General features: G+C 33.5%; 1 protein-coding gene across 1 annotated transcript; it reads left to right on the top strand.

Moving 5' to 3' along the window:
- The first annotated feature begins 18,078 nt into the window (after window positions 1-18,078).
- LOC128557092 (uncharacterized) lies at window positions 18,079-20,198 on the top strand. Its single transcript, XM_053543737.1, has one exon. The coding sequence runs from the start codon at window positions 18,194-18,196 to the stop codon at window positions 18,686-18,688; it is 495 nt and encodes a 164-aa protein (XP_053399712.1). The 5' UTR covers window positions 18,079-18,193; the 3' UTR covers window positions 18,689-20,198.
- Window positions 20,199-21,848: the final 1,650 nt, after the last annotated feature.

Raw genomic sequence — 21,848 nt, 5'->3', positions numbered from 1 at the left:
CTATTCAATACGTAAGCAAATATTCAAAATTGAAGTAAATGTTCGACCTTGAAGGAAATAAACCGATGTAAAAGAAAGAAACAAGAATTGAAACTGTAAATATAACGAATCCTACGGACTCCATACATTTTCGCTATTCAGTCAGTAAAATTTCAATCAACATCCCTTTGAATATTAAATGGTACTGCCCCTGCTGAATGATGTGCAAGCCTATTTTAGAAATTTAGCAGGCTAAAGGTTAAAATAAACAATATATGAGTAATGTAAGATTGTAACACAATATTAGTCTCCAGACTCTTTAAACTTAATACATGAATGTATCTCATACTAAAGCTAATATGTAGATGCCAAATATCATTTACATGATTTTAATAGTTAAATAATTTGTTTCCATGTGCAGTGCTGAGTATAAATACAGTATTTTAAATAATAAGATGCCATTGGTGGTTAGTATCATTTCAGCAATATTAAATGACACTTCAGTTTGCCTATATCAAGTCATCTATATCAAGAAGAAAAGGATCCAATTTATAGAAAAAGAAGCCTGTTAGAAATGTATGTTTTATTGACTTCTATATTTTTGTAATAATTTCCTTGAAAATTTCTTTTGGTCTCAACATAATTTCTAGTTTACTTTTCCATTTGATAGCCATCTGAATATAATGACCGGTTTAAGCTGTGTGCAGTTCCGGATCTTATCCATTTCCTATACATTTTGTTGCACAACAAGGCAGGCAAAAGGAAGGTGATAATTAATTTACAAACTTGCATTTCTAACCAATTTTGGCTAAACATATAATTTTAAATGCAGGTCATTGACAGATGTAATACAAATGTTTTTATATTCATATTGTTCCTTGTGCAAAACATGTTTATCAGATTTATACTTATGGTAAAGGTGTTCTGTCTCAGTTGGATAATCAAATTTCAGGATACCTCCAGTGAAAATGTAACGCACGTGTTAGTGACTAAACGTTAAAGTTATGAATAACACCACTGCTTGATCAAAATCAGGTTTATCACAACGTGCTCAGAAAACGTTTTTCAACATATTCTTTAATCTGTTTTGCAAAAACCGTTAAAAGTGATATAGGTCTCCTTCAAATCACTTGTCCTCTAATTACAGGTTAAATACCGTAGGATATTGACATATCGATTGCTGTCGAAAGTCATCTTACAGCTGACACTGACATACGATTTTCGAGCAGAGCAATGTACCATACCGTTTACACTGTATATGTCAATGACATTATGATTGACTCCAAGTGAAGCGAAATAAGTGGTCTGTAGGTTAATAGCCTCCCCCAAAGTAAATAGTTTGTAAATGATATCTCTAGTAAATATGTATTTAAAAGTTGATTAGGTACTTAAATATGTTATAATATCCTAAACATATAGATAATACAATCAAGTTCAGTATAGCATCAACATCTGTTAAACATCCCTAAAGGCAGGCTATTTCTTTTCCAACTGACTTAATAGTACATCAACCTATCCACAGCAATTTCTAATACAGAAAATAAAACAAACTTCAAACTTTGAAGTGGTGCTTGTCTGCAGAGACTGCACTGCTTATGCTGTAAAGAAAAAGACAGTGAATCAAAGAATGAATGAACGAAAAAGAGTTTATTTTTTATTATTTATTTAACGTGATAAATGCAAGTAATGCTTTTTAATAAACAAGTCCGATATTCTTTCCGTCAAAAAATCAAAATTCATAATAACCGGTCCTACGCAGTACACATAGTTTCAGCTAGAACACCACTACCCCTGCCTTATTGATGAATGTGCACGCTATTTTGTATATGCATGAACCAGAGAATATACTGAAATTAGTTCTTGTAATTAAATTTAAAACACATTCAAATTCGATTTCAGTTTTGATTCTCAACAAACCAAATATTTCAAAAACACCTTATTTTACGAATATCTGGACATGATTATGGCCACTATTTAGAATTTAAAGGAAGCGATTGAACTAGAAACATTTGTGATAACATAAATGTTCTTTCTGTTCAGAATAAAGCTAGTGATTACTATTTCAGTTTCCGGTAAAACAAAGGAGGCAGTAAAAAGTTTTGAGCTGTTAGTGTCAAATTTACAAATAAGAGGCAATTTACGGATTTGAAGTTTATAATAATAATGATTGCTAGAATTGAAGTTTCAGCGGCTAGAATTGAGTTTCACTTATTTAAAGAAAATTAGTTGAGAAGCCTTGATCTTGAAGTTATGACGTAATGACTTGCAGATGCGAATACATGCCTCCGCTGAGCTAGCTTGAAGTGGAGATACCATTTTAGCAGGGGCCTCAGGAAAACTGGAATAATGAAAAAACGGTACGGATGGCACATATATTGGAGCTTATTTTTAGATTTTACAGTGTTACCTGAGTATGGTACAGTGTAGCAATTGGGGCTATCATTTGTAGGGAATTTTCTACAGAGATTTGAAAATTGGCAAATTTAGCTTTTTTCGTCATCAGTTTCCGCGACCGGGAGAGCACAAAATACAGGACTTGTAAACAGAAAACTAGGTATTAGAGATGTATTGCAGGTGGTTTGTAACGATAGACATACAGTGATGTTAATGTTGCAATATCTTTATTTCAGTTGTGTGGTTACAGACTTTTGGGTGAGGTTTTGAAAGCTGGGTAGGCGACTCTAGGCCGAGAAGCTCTGAAAACTGTTTACTGTCTCCAAAGTCGCGAAATAATGTGGACATAATGCATATACAGTCACAATTCAAAGGAAAAATGAAATAATTTCAAAAATAATTTACAAATGTTTTTTCTTATGCCGAAAACATGGGGTTTACGAGTGTCGAAAAATATTGCATAACTTCTGGTCAACTTCTCCCTTCCAGTTACAATAAATTAAGTTGTAATAGTACTCGGACATTTCACTTACGAGCTACATATGGAAGAGCATCGTTGCCTGTCGAATAGATTGTTCCCATTCAATTGAAATAATTATATAGATAAACTGAAGAATTGACTGAATATAACTGATGTTTTAACGGGGTCAGTATACCTACAATTTTGCGTTAATCTACATTTGAAATTCAAATGTATTTTGTTAAACATTTTCATACAATTTTTGCCCATTTCAGAATTCGTAAATGACAAATAGAGAAAAAGACGATACGAATCTTTTAAAATCAAATTCTACATGTTCAGAAAGAACGTTCAAAATGATTTGTGCTAAAATGTTCAATCTTATTTTCTTCTTGTATGTTGTATAATTACACAGAAAACATTTATCGTGAAACCGCGGTGTCGTAAATCATGATATACTATTGGTGTTATGTTTTGTTTTCCTGGTACTGTCGTGTGGACGTGAGTTTTGCCCGGGGCAGAAATAGTGTTGTTACAATTAAAATACACCTACATACAATGAATAGTAAGATACATTATACTAAGTGTAAAAACTTTTTGTTTTTGTTGGGAGTTACTTTTATTGGTATTGCTTTTCCGAGTGGCCAATAATGGTTCTTTACTTTATTCGGAAAAATTCTACGTGAAATAATTTTTGAATTCAATTCTTTTCGACTTGTTTCTGGGGCCATAAAATAGACTCCGAACAAACTAGATTTGTAAGGTTAAAAGTAGGAAACCTGGTATGTATATTATGTATCATTTTGACACCTATGGTTTGTAAATGGTTAACTTATTTCTTCAAATGTTGGTTTGAATAACATAAAATTCAGTTGTATCAGTGAAAAGAATTTGCTGCAGTTAAAGTTACAAATTTTAACTGTATTTTTCCAGAAAATTGCATCCCATCAGCAAAATCACTGTCTACGTTTTCTTTTCTTTGTATATATTAGAGGATCAAATGTCATTTCTTGTGCGTTTACTAGTATACGAGTAAAAACCACATTGTGACATACGGCAAATCCACGAATCGCGCTAGCGATCTTTGGATGATTTGCCAGAAGTCTAAACGTGTCATTCTGTGATGATTTGCCAGACGTCCCAATGTGTTTTATATCCGTACATGTATAAACGCAAAAGAAATAATATGCAGCCATTTTTTCATTTTTACAGTAACTTACTACTAAAACATGAGGTTTCTTTCCATAAATATATGAAAATCATAAAATAAATTTTTGTCTGTCGATCTTTTAAAATAGAGAGAACATTCAAAAAACCTTTCCAACGCTTAATTGTAATTCGCCTTCCGTTATCCAAGGAAAGTGCATAATTTTGCCGATTCAGTTTTAATCTTTACCTTGGGAAAAGAAACATTGAGTTTTCTTTTTGAAATTTCAAAGTCTATTTTGTACGACGCCATTTTTTGTGAACGACATCAGATAGCCTCGCATGCACAATCCCGTGAAAAAGGTCGCCCTTGATATTTTACACCAAGTATGTTTTTACGAAATTAACCTTATTTTCTCTCTATAAAACTTCGTAATATATATAAAAATATTTGGAAAAAAGAAACAAACACAATTTCATGTCAGTGAGTCAGTTAACAAATTTTGATGCACAGTTGCATTAACTTATTAACAGATCCCCAGAATATTTCAATATAAATTGTACACTTGTACCTGTTTTTGGAGCGATAACATCGAAAGGAGGTAAAGTAAATGACTTAATTGAATTAGTTTTACAAAAGTAATACAATCCTCGATTTGTAAAAAACATTACAAAAGTTGACATGTCATTTAAGCCAACAAAATGTTTCAATTCACACCCTTGGTCGGATGAAACAAGGCGTAAATTAATTTTAGAACAAAAACTGTATGTCCATATCCTAAATATCTAAGCTGTTGAAATATCAACGATGGTCTATTTTAGTTTATATTTACCTTATTTTATCAATGATTCAGCAACTCGAGTTCTCAACTAATTTTGCACCTTAAAACGGTATTTTGTACTGTCGATGCATTTTCTAATTTGTATAAAATGTTTGTCTAAGATAAAACGTTGAGTTATTCAAATCAATCACTTACTACTTACTGGCTTTTGCACAAAATCAACCTTGATTGAAATCTGTACCCTTTGAAAGCATAAAATACAACCAAGCAAAATATTAACAGACTCGGTTTGTCTGAATGTGTTTAGGACAGGTAATGAACACCCCTCCTAGGCACCGGCTTAGTTGTAATTCTAGTATGAATAAACTCCATGATCCCAAAGGACCACACCTCATGTGGACGCCGCCCGCAGACTGACTGGCTTGCTTCCAAAAATGGAAGTAATGGACTAACTTATCGCAGTGTTATGCAACTCTTCCAGTGTAAGGTTATATAAGTAAGACACTGAACTATTGTGCTCTAGTTGAAGTAACAACATGTTCTCGGAAGACATATACCACTGAATTTGAACCAGAAGAAGTATATGAGCTATTACCAAGGAGAAGCATGTAGAGAAAATTTCAAACGTTGAAAAGATACAATAATGGTAGTGTTTTATGCTCCTTGAATCATTATAAATTATATTTTCATTGCAGATATCATGAAAAAAGTATTTCTACTGTAAACAAATTGGTTTTCTTATATATTTTATTTCCTCTGATGTTACGTTAACAGTGGAAAAAGAGGCGGAAAACGATATGTTTTAACAGAGAGGGAAGAAAATTCTAAAATCTGATTTGTTCTGTTTTGTAATTAAATGTTAAAAATTGTAAAAATCCATGAAAATATAAAACAACAACAAAAAAAAAAAATAAATAAAAAATCAAAAGATTTAAAAAAAAGCAACAATTTTTAAAAACTAGACTATTACTTTAAAACGTATTGTTTACATTTTTGTTAGAACTTCAATGCATCTGGGACGAAATATGTAAATAAAGAAATTAAATGTCAATGTAAGGTGGATAGTTTGACAAGGTACAAACGTAGATTTCAACATAAGGTTAACTATTACGTAGATTGAGGTTGATATTACGTTGTGTTTTATCCTAAAAAATCAGTTAGAAAAAACTACCAGTATCAGTTTTTTCTGTTCTAATTGTCTTCCTTTCTAAATAATTAAGTTAGCAAAATGTTGTTGAATAGGAAGAAAACTGTAATATAAATTAACGGAGATCGTGACGTTTAGCTCGCTCAGTAGCAAGAGCGAGAAATAGGAGCAAAGACTTGTATCCCTGTGTCCGTAATGATTCAGCTTCATGAAGAGATGAAAACTACCTTTGCAAGAAAAAATAAAAAATCTGAAATGCCTTTAAACCCATATGAAACAAATTGATAATTAGATTTGATACTGTTAACATTTTGACACTGAATACTTTAGGTGTGGTAATCAAAGGCCAGTCAGTATCCGGTACCCGCCCAGATAACTCCCAAAGTTTTCATAGGGATATTACAACCGGATATTTCGTAGAAATTAGTTTTTCTTTCACTTTGTTTTCAACCATTTACTAATGGCCTTGACCCCAAGAAATGACAATTGACACGTTTCTGAAAACATCAGATAAAAATATTTTCTCGGTAGTTTCTTCAAACTAATCAAGGATGTTTGTAAACAATGGGAAATGCGGATTTATCTCCGGTGCCCACATTAATCACTATCAGATAACTTAAAGGCGGAAATATGATGTAGCATGTAGAAAGATTTCGGGGTTTGAGGAACAATTAAAACGTATTTTAGTGTTATTTCACAGTTTTAACGTACAATAATAGATGTATCAAGTTCCACGTCATGAATAAAACTTTTTATACAATAGTGTATAAAGAAAAAATTCTATTTATTTTAGAAGTCATAAGCTTATTTTGTTTAAGTTTTAATGTTCATTTTCAAAAACAAGACGGTGCTTACCCTACCTGCGGGTTAACGGGGGCTGAGAAACTGTTATCTGCACGACATAACTAGTCATGTTTAATCCGGTGTTTTCAAACCATATCTGTAACGTCAGTGCACCTAAATATACACAAATTATTTCGAATCGCCACAACCACATTTGTACCGAATTACAACAAGTATTTTAATGTATCATTAATCATCCTATGAAGCCGTATAAAATTGCAAAATTTGAATTTGAATAGAGTTTCGTTGCATTTATGAATAATTCATATTATCACCAATTAAGGAACACTGGAATCTAAGACTTTATTCTACAGCAGCTTATACTGTCAACTGTGGCATGTCATTATCATGAATATGTTTTACTGTAAAGAACATTGCAGTACTTTGGTCCCTTACCAAACAGAAGAGAAACTTATCACAATAGTGATGTAAGACATGCTTTTGTAATAACGTCACTACAACTAAAAAATGAAAATAATGCATGCAGTATGAACCTAAAAGATTGTAAAAACAGATACCTTCTGTAATCTTGAAATGTCAGCATGGTCTGAACGAAAATCGTGTTTGAACACTAACTCTTAGAAAATGTTACATGTAAGATCCTAGCCATCTGTATGGAAATTCAGAAGGCTAGGACGATTGGTCGCCAACGTGTGGGACAAATGAATCATTGAAGTTGAAACAAATCAAAGAATGCAATTAACTTATGCACAGACACACTCATGCTCTTTTATGTATTTTAGGCATTTCCATAGCATCTATATGTATCAATTCGTGTTATTATTCTTTCTAAAGTCGTTAAGATCATTTGCTAAGTGGAACACGTGACTATCTTTGACAAACTGTAAGGTGCACAAAGTCACTAGGCCGTTAAATAATATCTTTTGTCTTTGTCAAGAGAAGCTCCTTACCAACTGCAAATCAGACGTTTTTCACAAACTTGTGATATTATTAATAATTTACCTAATTCTTCCTAGTCTACAGAATGTATTACTAATTACAATATTCGATATCGGTTGTACATGTTATACCTTACCCCTAGGTATTCTATAAGAACCATGGTCATGAACGGGAAAATATACTAACCCGTTTCAATCGTACATTTCTCAACTTAAACGCGCAGTACCTAGTATATTGAACAAGCGATAATTTATCTTCCAACGTGCACCAGTCACACTGTCTCAATATTCCATATTGCTGAGATTATCAACATATTTTATGCTTTCGTCAACGGTACAGAAAAAACTTGCGTGACCTTCCCTAATGAACATCTGGTCTAGAGCACATGTTAGGCGAAACGTAAACAAACAAAAGCAGAATTTAAAAAAAAAATCACAATTTTACACTAAAACTCGAAATAATGAATGAAATCATCTTGTATATGATTTTTAATTTGAAATCATACATTGGTCTACATCTGTTCTGTTGATTTTATTCATTTTGCACATTTATGCTGCATTTTCACATTTTAGCGAACTCGTGTAGTAAAATGACGATTGACATACATTTTTACAACAGCCAGTCAGAATGGTTTTGTAATCTAGAACGGAACTTCACCAGGGAAGGTCAAGCAAGTTTTTTGCGTAACGTTGAAAAAACTATAAACTACATGTTGTTTTTGTAAGACAAGAAGTATTGAAGAAAAGTGACCGGTACCCAGTGGAAGATAAATTACCATAGGCTTGATATCCATAATACACATTTACCGAACTGTGTGCTTTAGGTATGAAATGCGCGATTGAAACGGGTTAGTATATTTTCCCCATCATGACCATGGTTTATAGAATACATGGGGGTAGGGTATATTATAACATGTACAGAGGCATTTTCTTTCTGGTCTAGCGCCAGTGGTTATAGACTTACTGTTACAGTATCTCAGTAGTATTACTAATACCAACATCACTATGGTTTGAAATATGATAGCATTATTTACAATGTTCTGACGTAATTGTAAAATGCTAATCAGATGATCATGTGCGTAGTCGGGGATTACCGGACAGGGTCATGATATCATTTTGGTACTCGAAAGACGAACTTAAAAAGTATAAAACACAAAAGATAGGTTTGGTATACTCATGTAAACTTTTTAACCAAGACACTTTGCTGTTTAAACAGTATTTTGTTGCACGTATTTGATATATCTGGATCAACTTTTTATCCAGGACATTTTACTCTTATATGTTATGGCAATAATTATGTTGTTGCAAATAAGCGACACGCGTCACCTTTGACAACCAACTGCCCTCCCCCACCCAACACCAAAAAAAAAAAACAAAACAAAAAAAAACATGCTGCTGCATGTAAATAGACTAAAAGACTTTAGAGTTTCCTTTTAAAAACATATTTCAATCGTTTAACCCATCTTAATCATGGGTCATATCTATTTAAATGGTATACAAAACACATCAAACAGCTTCATATTATCATTTGTATATTTACTCCCGCTCAAAAACATTTTAAATAAAAAGCACATGCAACACTAATTTAGAGAATTATTGCGAAATACTTCAAATTTTTTAACATTAAACATTTTACCCAAAAACGTTCTTTTATTTAGACTTTTTGAAAGCTGCCGAGTTGAATAGCGTATCCCTACAGCTTTATAACTGAAGATATATCAAAATATAAATTTGAAAGTGTCACACCGTTTTCTAACCGATACAGTGTTTGTACGTAGAAAAACAGTTGACTTTGAGTCGAGATTAAAATCTGTTTTTAATCCAATTTATTCCGTTTTAATGTAGCTAACTTTAGTTGCTTATAGGAAAATAATTTCATACACCCAAAATGTCCTGCAATAATATTTAAACCAATACCAAAATTTATTTGATGAAATGTTATAACACTGAATACTTTTTTGAGAATGGACAAAAAGTATGAGAAATCCATTCAGCTAATTTTGTTAGAAACTGCCACAAAGTGCTGAAAGAAACTGATAAGTAAATGAAAAGAAGAAATATATGAAACCTCGTGAATGAAAATATGTCCATTTGCTTCACCCGTCCCTTTTGCTTTACAGTGAAACGACCAAAGACAATTACAATGTGCAAATTATGCCATGATTTAGCGGTAGAGTATATAAGGTTTTGGTAATATAAGGTTATAAGGTTTATCTGTTTCTTAGTATTAGTCTTAGTGCGAAGTTATTTATCATCACTAATTGCAATATTTGAAAGAAACACTTCCAGCTTATGCAAACAAATGACTTTCGTTTAAACTCAGAAGAGCATGCCATACAGTTAGATATATTAGATATACAACATTTAATTGATACAATTAACATGCAAAAGGAGGATATTATAGATGTCTGTGAGACAAGCTACTGTACATCATAACTACCTGATATTTTAAGATTCCATGGAAGTTAGTTAGCAAGCAGTACACCAATTACCTTAAACGCATTCTACATTCCTTAAGGTATAGTAAATAGGATGGACAGTGTTCAAGACATTTCTCTACTTACACATGAGGCGGTTAATGTTCTCTACCCTCTTCAGGTGTGTATTCAAATGGTCATAGTCATAAGAATTTAAAGCATATTATAGCGGATGCCATATTCAGTAAACCAATGACCCCATATGCCTTGTTCTGGTATACTAGGTTGAAAACAATCCAATGTTGTGTGAAGTACATAATGTACTTAAAGTGAACTACATTCGTAAGAGATTATCAATGTTCTCTAACCAATCGAATGTTGTACTTTAATTTAATCAAACAAAGGTAAGGATAACAGCTACGTGACAATATTTCAAGTTTTAAGGCCTAAATTTCCCTACTGTCATTGATCGATGAAAATCAATTTCGTTTTCATTATGCACTTATTTTTAAATATATTATCAACTTGTATTGTTTGACTACGTTAAATGTTCCCAATATTTTTTTTTTCTGTAGAAAAACTCAGTCTGCACATGTCGTGTCGTGTCGTATGGTGTCGTAACTGTTCACCTCGTATTTAGATTCAGCAGATCACTATTGAGTCCATATTTATAATGTATCTGTGTAATAAAGTTCTGTTCTCTAGATGCAGATGTGTATTCAATGCTTTTGATTGCTAAGTTCTATAATTACCATCATAAAAGTATGAAATGATTACCATAAATGTGAATTGTAGTGGTTATTTCGTATTGAACGCAGTAATGAACTTAATCCAGTAAAAAACTTAATGCACCTAAACTTTATTGTGTTATCAGTCAATTCCTGATACATTGAGCAAATATTACTCAGTTTCAGTAACATAGAAGGTCAGGATAACTAGAGTACATCCCTGGTTAGGAATAAGGGCACATAAACAAATTTTGGTCTGAATAATATGAACTGGACTGTAACAAGTTTTGAAAATGTGCTGTTTTTGTTTCAGAGCTGTAGTCATAACTATAATATTTTAACATTATTGACGATTTGTTTAAGTTTAAAAGTTTATATATTTCAATTTGAATTTGCCACTCAATGCTTTTCCACCGCTATAACAACGATTCAGTACATTCCTGAAGTACTGCTTGTTTGCCGCAGCACGTGTAAGTTGCAGCTTCTTCAATATGCAGTCCAAATACCTGAATTGTAAGTTTGTCACATTCATGCGCAATTTCGAAGTTTCGATCAGTTTGAAAGGATTGTCTGTAGACACATGAGATGTCGCATACTTCTGGTGTTAGGAAGTCAATATAAAAATTGCGCACAAAATGCTATTCAGACTGTATTATATCACAATTGCTTTACTTTGAGCACATCTATATAGTGCGTTATATATACTTGAAGCAGATTGTCTAATAGTTGAGGAAGCACATACTGAAAAACATCAACCTGGACTGGCCTTTGATCACTTTGGAAAGACTGGTAGTTCTGTTTATCAAATATTACTGTTTAAGCAAACTGTAGAATAAATGAAATAGACGGAAGCCTACGTAACAACTGACATGAACTATGTTGTCGTAGTGAGTAAGGGCAGTTTTATCTATTGCATAGACCTATAAATAAGATAAAAGCGACATCATTGTTGTAAAGAAATATCTTTTTCACCATGATTTAAATGAGTATCTCATGGATGGTGATAAAACACCACATGTATGTTATCAATACTGTACTAATCTGACCTATGCCATAAGGAAACCATGCGGCTTGTATTATCTTAAGTGCCAACACCACATAGGCCATGCATGCATTATCAGAAGCCGGAGGTTTAAGGAATGACCCCTTGCGACGTTCTAATTAATATTTGAACTTCGTACCGATGTACCTAGAAGCCTCCTATACGTGACTCAAAACATTATAAAGTTTTTAAGTTCAATAGGTATGTTTGGTCCAAGGTAACATAACATTTGTAATTCTGTGTAAATGTTTTGGAAAATGTTTTTAATATTTTGTTAACTGTTTCATTGAATCATTGTATAATGCAAATCGTTTTCCCACTGACCACTAATAAAATTCTATTTTAAGTTATTTGCGTTTATGTTTATATTTAACAAATATAAGAAAACATGACCATGGCACTTTCATTCATACAATAAGACCATACATGTTAGTGAGCCTATGGAATAGTGGTCCTCCGAAAAACAACAGTTTCAAGTTTCGTTTCCGTGAATTTTACAATATGGCTTTTAGAAGACCTCATAAAAGATTAGTTTCTAAGAATAATGGAAAGACAGTGAGTGACTAACTTGCAATTGCAAGCAACAATAATTAACGTTATAACAACATAGGATATTCTTGGGATGCGGATATCATCTGTTAATACGTTTGAATAGTTTGGTTATCCCACAAAGCAACTGGTGATCAAATGATAAAATGTCATATACATGTACTATAGCAATATTGCAAATGAAACTAACTTCCGTGTCTGACTATGTCGCTGGTAAGGTACAAAAAACTCAGACCGCATACCAAAACCTCACCATAACACGTACACTTGTGCCGTTACTGTACATTTATCGAATAAATAATCATTCAATGAAAATATTAGATAATGATTACAATTCAAAAAGCTGATTTTAAGGACTACATTATTTAAGAATTAATGCCTTGATTGTAAATTTTTTAACAATGACCTACATGACTTAAATTGTTTTTAATCGTGACCCACGATAACAAATAATTTGAGAAAGTGCACACAAACTTTCATTTGCACAACTGATTAGGTAAACACAATGTTAATAAAGTGACAAACAACGATCAAAATATTTGTAACCCGTAGCTTCCTGCATGCGAAATGTCAAAGCTTAATTTGGGAATACGCGACATCTAGTTAAGAATAATCGAACAATGAAACATATATTTCATAACATGTATGGTTCCAGCATACCATATAGCAGTCGTTTATATAAATTATTGTCTATACTGTACCACAGCGTGTATGTCAATTGCAAAGAACTGCACTGCCACACCCTATATAGCTAACTTCGGATATAGCTCCCCGGGGAGCTGTATTCGTATCACGTTTTTGTATACAGCTCCTTGGGACAGAGGAGCTGTATACGAACGCAAGCACGAATATGACTCCCTATACATAATAAAATTAACATACTATAACAGTACTGTTCAAGTAATACAAAACATAATTATTTGCCAGGATGTCGTTTGGATATACGATTTCCCACACCACTTGGGAGACAGGTGAGGATTTATGAATTTTGTTTCTCGAGCCATTCGTACGTATGAGCTAGAGAGCGACTGCGTAGGTACATTGTCCCAAAGACGGATACAATTAGACCAAGAATCACCAACGTGAACAAAAATTAATGACTGGCAACTGAAGTTAGGAACATGGGGTTAAAGTTTTGTATCTGGTCTAGCAGTTATGATCCTCGAGTTCATACGTACTTGATCATTCCGTGACAGGCACTCATTTTCGTACTATGTGACAGAATTATCAAATTTTGAACAAACGTTAATTAGGTGTACCTGAAGATTTTAGTTTTTTGTCGAACTTGACGAAACAAGGTAGTTGCCACAAAGTCCCAAAACTGTCCAAATATGTTGACTGGCTAATATAGTTTAGTACTAGTATGGTTTAGTACTAGTTATTACCCTTGCATTAAAATTAAGGCATCATGTATGAAATATTTTGACACTATCTGGTCACCGAGGAGCTATAAACGGAACAAATCTACAGGTGTTCCGTTTATAGCTCCAGTTTTAGCAAGGGAGCTATATACGGAGAATATAGCTCCGCAGGAGCTATACGAAAAGGTGCCTTGAATATAGCTCCCCGAGGAGCTATATCGGAAGGGAGCTATATAGGGTATGACACTGCATTATGGTATGTACACAAATGGCTGTATAGCTTGCCAACATCGTCAGTTTTACAACCTGATAGGGCAACCCCAACTTAAATAGCGATACATTATAATGCAGGTAATATAAATAGTTAACAACTTATAATTTAGTGTGCATCAGCTCTTAGTTTTATGAATCTGTCACGAATTATTTTTATTTTACTTTTGTCTACGCCGTCATTTCAATAAAAACCGTAGCTGTAAAACCACATATACAGTTAACTTATTTGATGTTTAAAGTTCGATATACTTTATACGATATACTTTAACCATTGTGGCTTTTTTTTCTTGTGTGTAAAAAACGTTGACAGTTACCGCATTTCGGTTTTTCATCAAAAACATTCAAATAGATTTATTATTCGCTTATAAACCATATTCATCCCGTCAATTGTATTTGATCAGTGAAGTTTTATTTTTCCCCCCTGTTGTAATTAATTTTTTATATAATTTATCATTTTCTTACACCTTTCATCAAAACTAATCGCTGTTTCTTATCATCTTCAATTGATAAATGTAAATCTCCCAAAATAATGTGGTTTAGGTAACCAAAAAGGGTTTACAGGTTGGTATTCTTTTCGTCGCTGTTATGATTCAGGTGTGTTTGGTTTATTAATACCTCTTACTTCAGTAACCGCCTCGGTAGCCTAGTGGTAGAGCGTCCGCTTCGAGTGCGGGAGGTCGTGGGTTCGATCTCCGGCCGCATCATACCAAAGACGTAAAAAATGGTACTAGCAGCTTCCTCGCTAAGAGGATAGTGCTAGAACTTGTCAGCCCGGTGTCAGTATAATGTTACAGGGTGGGGTATCATGCCACGTGTCTACGGCGTCATATTCCAGTGAGGCAGCACTATAAAGTTGGGCATTGTGCTCACTGCTGCAAGAAGACACCGTCGTTTATATGACTGAAAAATTGTTGAAAAAAGACGTTAAACCCGAACACACACACATACACACGCACGCCACGCACGCACGCACGCACGCGCACACACACACACACACACACACACACACACATTTACTTCAGTATTCTGTATGTAGCTGAGCGCTATAAAAACCGACGGAAAAATACAGTCATTCAGATTACCTTTACTACGTTATTTTCTTTGGTCCCAGTAAAATTTGTGTAATATCCGCAAGAATTTTACAGAATCGTGATGTTCCTGTGCAAATGACTCTACTAAGTTCTGTTTTATTATAATACTGCTTGTTTTCAAAAGGTCATTTTTTACGCCATTCTTATTTTGGAGATAAATATTATATTTTTCAATTCCCTTATTCAAGGTTTTATCTGCAGTGTAAATATTGAATCATCTGCTTTTCATTATAAAGGTTAAAGAGCAAATTATTACAAAATCTTCATTAACAATAAAAGCGAAATCTCGTAAAAACTTTGTAAACATACTTGAATTACCCAATAACGACGCACATTATGTCGTGTTTATCTCCTTCGCAAGGACATGAAAATACAATTAAAATGTGAATCAATATATTGTAAACCATTATGGGCTTGTTTGTTAACTTACAAAGTAATTGTAAATAAATTGATAAATCCGTCAATAAATTTTCTGCCGAATTTCACAATAGTGTACGATAGTTCATTACTAGAAATGTTCACATTATAAGGTGAGATTGACAGACAGGGGCTATAAATTACATTTTAGTTTTTATTCCGCTCAGTCTCAAGTGGCTCACCGTATTGACTGTATTAAGATAGCAGATTTGTTTGGGGAAAAAAGACAAAAGGTGATATCGTAGTAGGGCCAGGGATTACAATAATCATTTTGCAAGTTTAAAAATATAAGATGACCGTAATGCGACCAAGTGAAATAATAGCGAACTCAGTTTGGTTGAGTCTGTTCATGAGAGGTAATGTAAAGTACAACACCTCTCATGCCTCTAGCACCGGCTTAGGAGGAACTATATTATACATAGATACTGAATGGACTCTATGATCCCAACGGACCAGAAATTATAACAACACTGAATTCAAGTACGGGCCGCCTGTGCTAGTTAATAAAAGAACCAGCTGACCTATCGCAATTAACGAAAAGTTGTTTTCTATCGCTGATGTACCGCGGTTTCTGTTGCGTGCCATTGAAAGTTTAATTAAACTCAAAATCAGACTGGATATTTGGAAACTTTATAGGAAATACACATGCGGAAGGAAATTCTCTAAATCAATACAACATTCCTGTCTCGAAAGGGTATTACTGCTTTTTAATAATATTTTACCCAGGAGTTTATTTACATTATGGCTGACTATAATGAATGCGGATACTGTCCCTAGAGATACAAACATATCTAAATAACCAGGATACATAACTTTTGCTTCCTTACTACATACATTATTCCGGGTATTATCTTTCTACGTCATACTGACACATAATTGTTAACCTTTGCCCTAAATGGACTGGTACATCAATTAATTTGGACAGGACTACTTATAAATAAAAGGGGTGTTCAATGAAATTATACGGACTAAATAGCGAACACAGATTGGCATCAGTCCTTAGAGTCCTTCAAAACAAATATATCTACATAGAATCCTTTAATATGCACTTTCTTGAAACAATTACAATATCTCTTATCTTGAGATGAGCCTAGAGAAAAAGTGGTTTTCTGAGAAAATATCAGTGTCAGTATGAAGAAAGAAATTAACATTATTACAGATTATTTGAACTCAACAGACTTTGTAAGTCAATAGCGAATAGTGCAGACCACGCTCAGACTGCACGGATCTTGGTCTGCACTGGTCGCAAAGGCATAATCGATGACACCAGTAGGCCAAAGATAGTTCTTCTGCAGCATTACTTTAAACAGCTGTGGTATTTATTTGTTTCTAAAAATATCATTCTCTTCCAGCCTACAGACTTACAAGATAAAACTAATTTTATTTGAACGACACTTTGGAAATACTCTCTCTTCATTGAGTGAGTGAGTGAGTTGGGTTGGGTTTTACGGCGAACCGACACAAAACGGTCATATATCGCCGAGAAGAAGCCACATTGCAAGCACAAACATTGATGTAAAATGTAAAGCATACCCAAAAACATCCATGTAAAAATGCAAAGAACACTATGAATAATGTAAAACATATCTAAAAACATCCATGCAAAAATGTAATCAGCCATGTAAACATGTATATACGTATGTGTTAAAATATCAGCTGCAAACATAATAATATTGCAAGATGTAAATAAAAATATGAAATGTTAGATTTATTGGTATATTCCTATCTGCTTTAAAAACGATAAAACATTTCCCACTGAAACTTTTTCAAATAACTCTTTCAAAGATTGAACGTCATAATATGTACTGCGTTGTCTAGCAAAGATTAAAATATGTTTAATAGTTACCGCACTGGATAAACCTATTTCATGTGTTAGTAAGATATTAACAGTTAAACTTGCCTATGTTTCTAAGAGAAAAAAAAAAAAAACAACACTATAGAAACCATGCAGAGTTTCATATATTTTATTTGGTAGATGTAATGACTCATATTACGTGCGTTTTCCATCCCCCGGGGTTCTTCTGAAACTTGACTTGTAAGCTTGTTTAAAGAACACATTTAAATATTTAAATCACTTGCCCCTCACCGATGTGGGTTCGAACCTCACTCGGGGCGTTGAATTCTTCATGTAAGAAACCCGTCTCGGAAGGCCGGTATTTCTACCATGGTGCCCGCCCTTGATGAAATATTGCCGGATGGGCACCTGGGGCCTTCTTTCTTCTTCGAAGGTATATGATCTGAATTGTGTCGGTGCGACGTTAAACCTATCAAAACAGACAAACACATTTAAATATTATTTATTATACTCGCTCGCTTTAACAGTTATTTAGTACAGAGAGCTTTCTCACAATATTTTTTTTTAAATATATATCACAATATCTGATATGCGTGACAAGTAATATGTACTTTAAGTGAATCTTCAATTTATCATACTACAAGTAAACCGCCACACTAGCTGCATAGTGATTGGTTGATGGTACCTCTCGTTGACCTATCACGCTGTTAAGGTCACCGCTAGTCGATAAAAGTGAGGTATATAGCGGATCGTCAGCATGCGTAGTAGTAGTATTTGTAAGACAGTCAGACGATAGAGAGGAAATATAATAAACAAGTTAGAAAATATATTATAAATTCGAGAATATCGAGATATTAAACTGACTTAGATATGAAAAATATTATTGGAAGCGGACAATCCTATTTAAATAGCGATATGTGCACTAAAGAGGTTTCAACCGCTGATAGTTTGGAGATCAAAAGCGGTCGATTATGTCTTGTACAGCAACATAAAGGACGTAAATTGAAAGTACAAGTGTTCGTCCGTGTGTACCGAAGCTCATTTGAACACTATGCGGTGTTGTTCAAGGACCAAAAATTCAGCCTCCAGTCTGGATATATTAGTTTGAAAAATTGTATAGTGGACAAAACTAACGAGAAAGAACATCAAGTTCGTGTAACATTAAATGATTACGAGGGCACAGGTGTTACGTTTGAGTCCAACTCGTGCAAAGAAGCAGAGGAATGGCACGATGCTCTTCAGCCACAGATTTTATCTTCGTCACCGACGTTAAGCGCAATATCACCGAGTCTCTCGCCGGTAATTCCAAGATCGCCGTTAATGCCGACATTGGCAGAGGAAGAGGAGAGCGACGACGACGTTTGAAATGACAGCAAACTTATATTTCATGGTCGTTGTTGTCACTGGTTACAATGGATCCCAAAATCCATTTACTCAAAGGAGCGTTAGGCATTTTTGAGAACATTTACTAAGTTAAAACTTGGTATTTAGAAGAAATCCTGCCAGAATCTGCGCAATTATTTACATTTTGGTGCTATACTGGTGCGGTTTGATACTATTTTGACTGTGATATGTGAGTTAAGTACAGTGGACTTGATACAAAAAAAGCTACATGAATTAACTCGGCCCAGTCACCTCATGCAGTTTCCTACCATTTTACAATTCGATACATGCGTCATTCTTAAATTTTAGACAATGAAAACGAATATGTGAATTGAGTACTTTTAGTGATTGAAGGACGTTACGTAAATTTTGATTTCAAGGACTTCTTTGGGACAATCCTATGTCGTGACACAGTTGTGGCAAACAAAAAACACCCACATTACGAATCGAATGATGTAAAACACTTCAGACAGGCAATATAAATTTACCTGTACAACAGCTATCTCACCTGGGCGCGTGCCAGATATGATATGACTGAAAGAGTAGTCAGCCTTTCCGGTGTTTCACATTTGTGCTGTACGATTAATTTGTTTTCTTTTAGATTTTGTTATATTTCTAAAGAATTTACCTTATTCTAGTCAATGTAATACAATTGCATTTGCCTGTTATTACGTTCAAAGAAATTATGAAATGATAAACTACGTAATGCTTCTTTTGATTTCTATTAAAGTTATGACTCACTCTAGATTAACTGTGGGAAAGTTTCTCCTATCTGTTTGTTCATCAGTTTTATCTACTTTTCCATCATGCATTGATTGATAGTTTATCTTATTGCTATGAATCATGCTTTAAAGTAAATTTGGCGTACAAATATATAAGTAAAGTACTACAATAGATTATGGTAAAGACATTTATAGATAGTCATCATGTTTAATTGTTTATCATTTCTACTTCTTATGATGAGTACAATAATAAAGTATGCCGATGAGAAATCAAAGCTATTTCTGGGAAGAAAGCTGTATATTCTTTGATTAAACATATTTTAAGAACTCTGTTTTTCACCAACAACTTTTTGTAGATCAGAGATCAAAAATATCTTAGATATGTGTACAAAGCTTTACTTTGGTTAAAAGGATATTTCAAGATTTTTTTCCATGATCTTTTAAGAATATTATTTTAATTTTGTGATTATTTTAACAAGATATTAAGCTTTAGTTTGCTTGTTTGTTTTGTTGTTTTTTTGTCATAAGTACGATCATGTGCTGATAAATGTTTCATCAGTTTTTAAGTGATACCGCTGATTTTTACCACTTATGTGAAATATAATGTGTGAAAATGGTTGTTAATAATTATACAGGTTATGCATATTATTGTTTAAATTATTTGAAGATTTGTTATATGTTAGCTATTGTATGACTAAAGTGCTAGTTGTAGCCAAAGATAAAAGTGTGAAAAAAGTACATTAAAAATAAAATAAAATGGTGAAATGTCATGTTTGTTATTTGTTTGCTTATTGTATACTCGATTTATTATAAGGTAGCCGAAAAATGGCGTTAAACCCAAAACAAACAAATAAGCTAGCCTGTAAATTATTTTAAAGCTTCGACCAATTTCCCGAAGAAAACCAGTCATGTCTGTTTCGGTATAAAAAACATTTAGCAGTTGAGAAAAATGCGAGTTGAACTCTTATGAAGAATCTTGCAGCTAAGAAACAAAATTTAGTTGTTCAGACATACCTTTGAATGGTGCTACTTGCCCATTTTGGTAGTTTTGTCTACAATCAAAAGGTAGTGTCCACAGCTCACCCGCCCTTGTTTTGCATTTGTGGCGACCCATTGCATGTTTCAAAAATTGTACATGATACAACATTATCAGTTAAGTTGATTGATTTAAATCAAACATTTTTTCTTTATAATTTTCTGAAATTTAAAAAAACTGACTGCAGGAGGATAACGTAAGTCGATTTCGGGATTCCTCACTGCTTTTGAAGTCCGTGAAGCAAATTTATAGGTTACGTATTTATTGTATTGATTTATAATCATTTTCTAAACGTGACATTATCTCCTTTGAGTTTGTTAATAATGTCTGCGTTAATTGTGAATGTTTGCAACAATAATATATACATCTAGTAAAAAAATCTGGTCATATTTAACAAGATGAGAAAGAATGTGACTGTCGCAAAAAAAAAATCAAATATTTCTCTCGTTTTTGTGTGATTGTATCAGATCTAGATACATATTGTCACCCCTGATACCACATACATTAATTACACTCATAGAAATGTGATATCGCACATTTGAAAGTCATGTGTGTCATTTAACATTGATACAGTTCTGTCGTTATTAGAAACATAATTAACGTTTCATTCGTCCTCCACCTCTGGTTCATGTGGGGAAGTTGACAGTTACTTGCGGAAAACGTTTGTATTTGTACAGAATCCAGGAACACTGGTTAGGTTAACTGTCCGCCGTTACATGACTGGAATACTGTTGAAAAACGGCGTTAAACCCCAATACAAACAATAATTAACGCTCTTTAAACTAAATGCAATACGTTTATTAACAATTCTTATTATCGTCTAGACGGATATCAAAGGTACATTCTTTTGCTTCTAAACTGTGGGTATTAAGGCTATTGTACTTCAATACATAACTGATTCTTGACCAGACGGCGCTACAGTATTTGTTTGAAAAGTTTCGTACAGATATTAACATGAATAAAGAACGTTTAGGTAATGGAAAGACTTAGTTTCTCAATGCGAAAATGCATTAGTTCTTTAGGTGATAAAATTAGAGGCCATAAAGTTGCACAACTATCTCAGCTGCAGAACTCACGCATTTATTTTCTGAATACAAATGCATGCCTTTCTATATGTGTACCCTATAATTCTCGAGATATCTTCCAGACAAATACAGCGTTTTTGTATAGGTGTTGTTATTTTTGCAGTGTTTAATGAAAATATAAACTGTTGTAGGCTCGCCGGTCCTTAGGGTCCTCTTTTCTTCATAGTCCTTTGATATTTTTACATAAAAAAATGCATTTCAGACAGATACCATTTTTCTATCTTAACGTGTTTAGAGGGAGAAAATGAATAAAATGTTGGAAGTCGACGGACACCGCTCTAAGTTTTTCTTCATCGCAG

Source organism: Mercenaria mercenaria, chromosome 5 (assembly GCF_021730395.1).
Source record: "Mercenaria mercenaria strain notata chromosome 5, MADL_Memer_1, whole genome shotgun sequence".
In the NCBI taxonomy this organism is placed as follows: domain Eukaryota; kingdom Metazoa; phylum Mollusca; class Bivalvia; order Venerida; family Veneridae; genus Mercenaria; species Mercenaria mercenaria.
Note: the sequence above shows the minus strand (reverse complement) of the source record. Positions and strands in the feature narration are given on the sequence as shown.